At 41.3% G+C, this 9,382-nt stretch overlaps 1 protein-coding gene across 1 annotated transcript; it reads left to right on the plus strand.

The window, feature by feature from the left end:
• Positions 1-209: 209 nt before the first annotated feature.
• TLR2 (toll like receptor 2) lies at positions 210-7,614 on the plus strand. Its single transcript, XM_032779108.2, has 2 exons — positions 210-585; positions 4,583-7,614. Exon 2 carries the CDS (start codon positions 4,591-4,593, stop codon positions 6,943-6,945), a length of 2,355 nt encoding a protein of 784 aa, XP_032634999.1. The 5' UTR covers positions 210-585; positions 4,583-4,590; the 3' UTR covers positions 6,946-7,614.
• Positions 7,615-9,382: the final 1,768 nt, after the last annotated feature.

Here is a 9,382-nt window from a genome sequence, read left to right on the forward strand (position 1 = left end):
CTTGCAGACTGTCAGAAAAGGGAGGGAGGCTAGAGAAGGCGGGAGGAGATGCCCGGAGAAGGAGGGAGGGAAGATGCAGGCAGTGAGCGGCTGTCTCCTCTGCCCTCCTAACGAAGCCCCCGGCTCGCTGCCTGGGTCCGAGCCAGCTCGCCGCGCCGCTCTGGGCCGCACATCAGCACCAGCTGGCAAGCAGCTTCTCGGGGACAAGCTGGAGCGGGGGCGGGCGCCGCGGCAGGCTAGCGCGGAGCGGAGTGTGACAACCTCGCCCCCGCCACACACCCAGCAGCTCCCAGTGCGGCCGCAGACGGGTCCCGGGGTTGCAGCCGCCCAGGCCGGAGGAGCGGCTCGGTGCAGCGCTGAGGCGAGAGGGGAAAGAGTACAGCATCCTCTGCCCTGCAGTTGAGTCTGGTCCCGGCCTTGCTGGGTCCCACAAAACGGGGGGCTCCCCTCGGGCCATGTCTGACAGCTTCCCGCCCTGGCTTATTGGTTGATGGGCTCCTGGTTTTTAGGCTGCTCTTTGTTCTCCGGGCTACTGATTTATTAGACCACTGATCGCCCCCCGGAGAAGCCCGGTGTTGAAGACAGGTGAGTCGCAGACCTGAATGGGTAAGGTAGAAATAATAATCTCTCTCGGGCGGGCCCTGGGACATCTCTTTAGTTACCTGAGTTTCTCCTGCGGTGCCCATCGTGGGCAGATCCAACTGGTTCAGGACTTTGCGTGTTTGTATCTGATGGATGTAAGAGTATTAAGTAGATTAGCAGTTATCCTCCATCCACCTTTAGTGTAGTTGCTCTAGTTGAATAGTAACAATTTACACTAGCCCGTTTAGGACCTGTTCCCGAAATCAGTGTCAACATTTCCATTGACCCCAGTGCTTCAGGGTCCATAGACCTGGTAACATTTATTTTTAAACTTTAGCTTAATAATAGTTTCCTGTACCATATTTAGTTTGCGGAACGTTGGCACATTTCATTTTTATTGTAATAGTTATTAATTGATATGAGCACTTGTAGGGCCCCGAGGACACGGTTAGTGAAGGGTGTGGACTATTCCTGAATGTGGTGAAAACGTAATGAATGTATCTTGACACATCTAATAAAAACAGGATGTAAGCAGACATTGTGACTAACGGACAAGGTGTAGAGGCAGTAGATGAGCTGAATTATCTGGGATCCTATACATCCAACAAAGGAAGCTGTTCCAAAGAAATCAGAAGAAGAGCAGGGATGGTGTGCTTAGCTATGGCCCCCTTAGAAACTGTGGAAAAGCTATAGCATCTTGAAATGTAGGAAGGTGCAAATGGTGAAAAGCCTTATTTTTTTTCTGTAGCCATTTATCGATGTGAAATTAATGCTCTTGACAAGAAAAAACTGAAGCTTTTGAAATGTGGGTGTTGGTGAAGACTCTTGCACGTCTCCTGGATGGGTGGGGGGGGGGGGAAGATGAATGCCTGTGTTAGAAGTATTAGTGGAGAAAAGTGGACTCTGATGTTGGACATCGGCAGATGCAAATGTACGCACATTGGTCACATTAGATGTAGAGATGGAAATCACTTTGCGAAAGTTATTAAGGAAGGAATAGTGGTTGTGTTCGTAGTAGGGGATGACCACTAAGGAGGTGCACGGATGGTGTGAGGCAGATCACTGGGCGGTCAGCTGCTGAGTGTCCTAAATTAGTGATGGATTGTGCCAGCTTCTGAAAATTCTGCTATGATGTTATTGATATTCAAACCTGTAAACACTCATGCACTTGCTTAACTTTATTCACACAAATTGCCATAAGAAAGAAGAATCACACAATAATCCTCATATTACAGTTAGACTATCTGAGTGAGTGAAGAGAATCGTGTCTGCAGTATCAGGTCTTGAATCTGTAAAACAGCTTGAAAATTGCAAAGTTAATTCATACCAGGTTTACGGTACAGACATTACTGTGTCTCTGCCTGCAAATATTTGATTGATACTAGTTGTTTCTGAATTTCTACCTGACAATGCTTTTAGAGTGGCATGGACGAAAGTGACTTCTTTCCAGATCAGTGATACTGTGTAGGGGCAAGATAACACTGTTACTTTGACAGGGAAAAAACCATTTAAAAAAGCCATGAATATTGTCAAGATCTTAAATTTAATTACTAGCTAGAAATATGAAAGTGAGGGGAGTGGCAAAAAATGGACACAAATGAGAATGGGATTTTTGCTGGCATTTGACACAGTAACACGGTCAAAAGAAGAGGAAAAGTGCCCAGCATAATGCATGTGAAAGTAAAGTTTGATTATTTCAGATATACGAGAACTTATTCAAGAATTCTTTCCCCTCCATGCAATTTGCTCAACAGTGTATCCAAGTGAAGTTTCAGTTTAGGCTACTGACCAAAGAAAGTGCTGGTGACTGTGGAGCATGGTGTGCGTAGCTGAGTCAGCTAGAGATTACCACCTAGTAGCTAGCCATTTCCTCACTTTTTGTCCAGAATTTTTCTATCTGTAAATAACTGCCCATATTTGCCACATTACTCAGTGTTTCCTTTTGAATTTCCTGAGTCATTTAAGTGGCAAAGTGTGTTCTTTCTGCATTTTATAAACTGGGTACATTTGGGGCTCATGAAATGGAGGGTCTGATTGTAATCCAGCTATTTAATTTTATGCACCCTCCCAATCACAGCAACCTAATATCATTTAGATAAGCCCGTAGTCTGAGCAGAGGGTAGGGAAATCTGGAAGCCCCAGTGCAGGCCTGCTCCTTTTCCAGAAATACTAGACAACTGGGCTGAGAACATGGGGAAAGTTAAAGGGGCAAGAGGCTCCTGTGATACCCCCCAGCTTGTTGGCGCTATGTATTCTTTGCTGTTATGACTTCCATTGCTGTAGCAGGAACATAGCTGAGCCTAGGGAAGTGTGAATGGTGTAGTCATAGTTCGGGACTCTCCACCCATGATTTCCACTCCATGACCAAAGTTCTAGAGAGAAGCAGCAATAATAGGAAAAAAGATGGAATAGGTGAGAGTGGTGGGGGGCCTCGTGGGCAGGGAGAGTCTCCTAGTGTGGGGCCAGGATGTAGTGTGGTGGGGGAAGGGTTGAAGAAACGTATCCTCCCCCAGTATATAAAATAAATGCACAAACACCGATGAGTCTATCCCTTTAAATAACCATCAGACTAGCATGGTTTAGGAACAGCACAGGTGAAGGTTTAGGCAGCCACTTTCTTAATCCCCTGGTAACCTTTTCTCTGCTCTTGTGGTACTCACAAGGGTTATGGTAAAACACGTGGAGGTAGCCTCTTTCCAAGCACCCTATCCTAATTTCTTTTTGGTCTATGGCTGGTATTCTGCTATGTAGCCACTGCCAAGCCTCAGATGGGGGAGAATGAAAGAATGGGGAGCACAGCCATCTGCACTGTCGGGGACTGGAGAAGGCAGAACAAAGGACGTTGTTGATGGCGAAGAATGTACCAGTGTTCTTTCTACCTGCTCAGACAGGGCCTGCAGTAGGCTGGGCTAGCAGTACATTAGCTGCCCCACAAAGCCATGTCACTCCTGACCCTCAAACACTCTCATTTTGCAATGCTGGTCATTTCCTGTAAAAAAGCTGAAAAATGAGAGGCTAAGTGGGGCAGAGAATGAACAAGGAAGAGCAACTGTCAGCAATGCTAACCAGAACATCTACTGGGAAAGAGGCTCTAGGAGCATAAAGTCACCATAGCCTTCTCTCTGCTGAGGGTCTGTCGGAGCCAGTGCTGCATCAGTGCTGAACCTGCCTCTCAGGGATTCATTGTCAATATCTACAAATATGTGTTTGTCATCACTGTCCATATACAATATGGTAATAAATGCCCTGCACAGACACCTAGGAACAGGCAGTTCCTGTGCCCAAGACTTCACAAGCTAAAAAGTCAAAAGCTAGCTGAAGGTTGAGAGGGAAAGAATTACAACACATACAATGCCTTTTCTTCTTTTCAAAGAAACACTATGCAGAAATAGTGGCATATCTTGAAAATAATATTAGTATTCAATAAGCTATTTCTACAAGAAATTGATTGTCCCCAGCTCTCATTGACTTCAGTGGGAGTTGGAGTGCACAGAAAGTGTAAGCACCCTACAGCTCAAACTTTGTACACAAAATGAAATCTGCAGCTTTTTTGGAGGGAGGGGGGAGAAATAACTAGAGTGTTTTCTTAAAAAGCAGTTTGTTGGAACTTAGCTATTTATTGAACATAAAAAGGACTAGGTCAGTAAATTACATTATTAGGTTTATGAATGTTTGACTTAAGTATTCACTGATCTGTGAAAGACTGGTGCAGGTAGTAATTAATTTGATGTTTCTCATTCCAAAGTTAAACACAGCAGGAGAAGAAAAAGGAACTGAAAGCCAAACAGAAAATCATTCTAGCACATCTATGTATAATCTGATTTTCTTGATGTAATATTTTAAACACTTGATATATTTTTCATGTTCCAAGGGCTTTACAAACGATAACTATTCATAACAGCTTATTGAAGATAGGTCAGTAGAGACTGTTTTTCAAGTTTGGCTTTTTTAACACTAATAATTCATGTTATGCTTATTCTATCCTTCTTTTAAATTTTAGGTAAAATCATGCCTAACCAACTCTGGAAAGGGTGGGTCATCTACATGGTTATTATGGCAAATTTTTCTGAAGAAAAAGCCACGACGCAGGTGTGTCCTTCATGTGATGCCACTCATTTCTGTGACTGTTCTTCAATGAATTTGAGCACCATTCCTTCAGGTTTAACAACTGATATCACAGGGCTAAATCTGTCCTACAACAGCATAAAATATGTCAGAGAAACTGATCTGCTGGTGAGTGTGAATCTGAGAGTGCTGCTGCTGCAATTCAATAAAATTTGGACAATAGATAAGGATTCATTTATTTTCCTTGGAAAATTGGAACATTTGGATTTATCAGATAATAAGTTGACTCACTTGTCATCCATTTGGTTTAGACATCTTTTTTCTTTACAGCAACTCAACATACAGGGTAATTTATATACAACACTGGGGGAGAATCCCTTGTTTTCTAATCTCAAAAATTTGAGATCTCTGCACCTGGGGAATAACAATTCCTTCTCTGCTATACAGAAGCAAGACTTTGATGGCATTACAGTTCTTGAGCAACTTGAGATTGATGGTCAAAGGCTCAGGCAGTACGGGTCAGGGAGTTTGGCAACAATTAACAGCATAAATCATATCATCATAAACATAAAAGATGTTCAGGTGTTATCGGTGATGTTGGAGGATCTTATAAATTCTGCAGTATGTATAGAACTGAGAAATATAGCCTTCAATACAGCTAATGAATCTTCATTACTGGAGCCAATGAGTCGTTCTATCATGAAAAAAATTGTGTTAAAAAATGTTTTGTTTACAGATGAAAGAAATGACAAAATATTAAACATCTTGGTGCATGCTAAACAATTATTGGAGCTGGAAATGGACAAATCTATACTACAGGGAACAGGAAAATGGCATGAACAAATTAAAATAAAAAGAAAAAGAACCATAGAAATAATAACAATACAGAAATTAACTATAGAAAAATTTTATTTGTTTTCAGATCTTCATGGTGTGGAAAATCTTCTAGGTAACATTACCAAAACCACAGTTGTAAATACCAATGTGTTCTTGGTGCCTTGCAGCATTTCAAGACATTTTTCCTCACTCCTTTATCTTGAACTCAGTGAAAATTTGCTTGCAGATCCAAATTTGGAACAATCATCCTGTAAGGGTGCATGGCCCTTGCTGCAAACTTTCAATTTAAGTCAAAATACATTGGGTAATTTACAAATGACGGGGCAAAGTCTATCTCATCTAAAACACCTTACTCACCTAGATATTAGCCAAAACAATTTTGGTGAGATTCCAGAATTGTGTCAATGGCCAGAAAACCTGAAATATTTAAATATCTCAGGCACTCAAATACCCAAATTAACAACATGCATTCCTCAAACTCTTGAAGTTTTGGATGTTAGTAGTAATATCCTCAATGATTTTAGATTAAAGCTACCACGTCTGAAAGAGCTCTATATTGCAAAAAACAAATTAAAGACCTTGCCAGATGCTCCATTTATTCCTAACTTAGTAGCCCTGAGAATCAGCAGAAACAAATTAACCAGTTTCTCTAAGGAAGAATTTGGATCATTTAGGAAAATGGAGACACTGGATGCAGGTGACAATAATTTCATCTGCTCTTGTGAATTTCTCTCCTTCATTCAATATCAGGAGGGAATAGCTGATGTCTTGGCTAACTGGCCAGAGAACTACATCTGTGACTCTCCGTCTTCTGTGAGAGGACAGCAGGTAAAAGCTGCTCAACTTTCGCTGTTTGAATGTCACAGGACTTTGGCCGTGTCCTTAATTTGCATTCTGGTGTTCTTGGTAATCCTGTTTGTTGTGATCCTGGGCTACAAACTTCATGTGATCTGGTACATGAAAATGACCTGGGCTTGGCTTCAAGCTAAAAGGAAACCCAAGAAATCACACAATCATGACTTCTGCTATGATGCTTTTGTTTCCTACAGTGAAAGAGACTCAGAATGGGTTGAAAACTTAATGGTACAGGAACTTGAGAATGCTATCCCCCCATTTAAAATGTGCCTTCATAAACGGGACTTTGTGCCTGGGAAGTGGATCGTTGACAACATCATTGACTCCATTGAAAAAAGTCATAAAACTCTGTTTGTGCTGTCGGAGCACTTTGTGCAGAGCGAGTGGTGCAAGTATGAGCTGGAGTTCTCACACTTCCGTCTCTTTGATGAGCATAATGATGCAGCAATTTTGATCCTTTTGGAGCCCATTCAGGAGGAAACAATTCCCAAAAGATTCTGTAAACTGAGGAAAATAATGAACACAAGGACCTACCTTGAATGGCCTCTTGATGAAGGTCAGCAACAGATATTTTGGTTTAATTTGAAAATAGCATTAAAATACTAGAAAAGGTCTGTCAAGACTGAGACAGTAATGAGACCACTATAAAGGCCTTATCCCATTACATTTGCAGGATTAGGCTCCTAAATTTCCCAGAAAGCTGAAAACACTGGAGTTTGTATGTGGTGTTATGAAAATAGCTTTTAATCTTTTTATGTTTTGTTTTGGCCATTTATTGTCTCTACATTTCAATCTATAGTAATGAAATTTGTGTTAAGGAAATATACGAATTGAGGACAGAAGATTGTTTAGAGATTTGTCCATGTTGTCTCTGCATACGTGTCTGTAAAAAGGCTGTGGTGCAAGAACATGCAAAATCTGGTGCAATTCTGTATTCTTTATATAAACTGGGGGTCAACAACCTTTCAGAAGTAGTGTGCCGAGTCTTCATTTATTCACTCTAATGTAAGGTTTCGCGTGCCAGTCATACATTTTAATGTTTGTAGAAGGTCTCTTTCTATAAGTGCATGATATATAACTAAACTATTGTTGTATGTAAAGTAAATAAAGTTTTTAAAATGTTCAAGGAACTTCATTTAAAATTAAATTAAATGCAGAGCTCCCTGGACTGGTGGCCAGGACCCGGGCAGCGTGAGTGCCACTGAAAATCAGCTCGTGTGCTGCTTTTGGCATGTGTGTCATAGGTTGCCTACCCCTGACATAAACCATTTAAAACCAAATGTAGTCATCCGATTTATTTATATACTTAAGATTATATTTTACTAGCACCCATACCATCTTAGGCCCAGCCCCTCAAAGATATTAAGGTACCTAACTCCTTTTGAAATCAATTGGAATTGGGCACCTGAATACCTTTGACAACCTGGGCTTAAGTGCCTGCCACATCATTAGACTGGGAATGCAAGGTCATTGACGGACTCCATTGAGTCTTCTACTCTTCACTCTTCCCTGGTTATGGGGCCTTGCTTCGGGTATAGATTTTTTGGGATGTGTAGGGGGGTTGAAAATGGTAGTCTGGTTACTTTTTGTAAAGTAAAATAATGTAAAGAAAATAAATCCAGAGTTATAAAACATGTAACCCAAGGAAACATTTGGCTATTGCTCAAATTTGTTGTTAATTCTTTCAAAGCCTGACCTAGCTCCCATTTAAATCAATTGGGAAACTTCCCATTTGACTTCCGTTGGAATTGGTCTAGACCCAGGATAAAAATGTTAAAAGTCCCTATAGCTATGTTTCTACTGCAATCACAGGGTGCAACTGCAGGTTCTGTATACATACCCAAGCTAGTTTGAATCTAGCTAGATCGGATCCTGCAATGCTGAAGCCATGGCAGTGTGCACTTCAGTGCAGGTTATGCAAACTTTCCTCCAACTTTGGATAACTATTCAAAGGACTATCCTATACTGAAGCACATGCGCTCAAGTTAACTAGATTAAAGCTGGCTCCAGTCTCTCTACCTGAGCTGCAGTCATACCTGGGCTTACACATGAGTCAGAGCCTGGATAGACTATGCAATATAAACATATTCAAAAGTGACTTAGGAGTCCCAGTCCTATTTTCAAAAGTGATTTAGAAACTTAGGCCCTAAGTCCTAACTACCTAATGAAATAAGAGCTGCTCTGAAAAAAAAAAAAAATCCACTATCTTCTCTGAATTCTCCAATCTTTCTTCTTAAAGCTATAGCTTACATCGCACTGCATCGTAGGCTCCTAAATCACTTCTGAAAATGGGATTCAAGCTCTTAGGTTGCTTAGGTAACCAAATCTCACTCCCACTGCAGTCAATAAAAGTTCTGTAATTGATTTCAATGGCAGGAGAATTGGGCCCATTCTCATAGTTCTTTTTAGTACTGTGGGTCTTTAACACATTCTTTTGGAAGTTGTTTTGTTGATTCACTGTTATATAATTATTCAGGTCAGTGAGGGAAGTCCTCTTGCACTTCTCACTAATCCTTTAGCATGCTGTAACTAAATCTGCTTCCCTAACACCTTCCAATTAAGCAACTCTCAGACAGCATAACATAAAAAGGAAGTATCAGAGGGTTAGCCCTGTTAGTCTGGATCTGTAAAAGCAGCAAAGAGCCTGGTGGCACCTTATAGACTAACAGAAGTTTTGGAGCATGAGCTTTCGTGAGTGAATACCACTTCGTCGGATGCATGTAGTAGAAATTTCCAGGGGCAGGTGTGTGTGTGTGTATATATATATACTATATACTATACTATATACTAACCTCGTTATCTCCAGCATGCTTCTTGCTTACACACACATATATATATGTGTGTGTAAGCAAGAAGCATGCTGGAGATAACGAGGTTAGTTCAACCAGGAAGGATGAGGCCCTCTTCTAGCAGTTGAGGTGTGAAAACCAAGGGAGAAGAAACTGGTTTTGTAGTTGGCAAGCCATTCACAGTCTTTGTTTTTTTTGGACTCTGAGTCTTTTGTCTGTCTCTCAGCTATGAGAAGCTTCTTTTCTTTTCTAAT

The sequence above is a fragment of the Chelonoidis abingdonii genome, chromosome 5 (genome assembly GCF_003597395.2).
Source record: "Chelonoidis abingdonii isolate Lonesome George chromosome 5, CheloAbing_2.0, whole genome shotgun sequence".
NCBI classification, from domain to species: domain Eukaryota; kingdom Metazoa; phylum Chordata; order Testudines; family Testudinidae; genus Chelonoidis; species Chelonoidis abingdonii.

What these genes read in the sequence shown, in the direction of transcription:
- TLR2 (XM_032779108.2), top strand. Translation starts at nt 4,591, where the DNA reads ATGCCTAACCAACTCTGGAAAGGGTGGGTCATCTACATGGTTATTATG.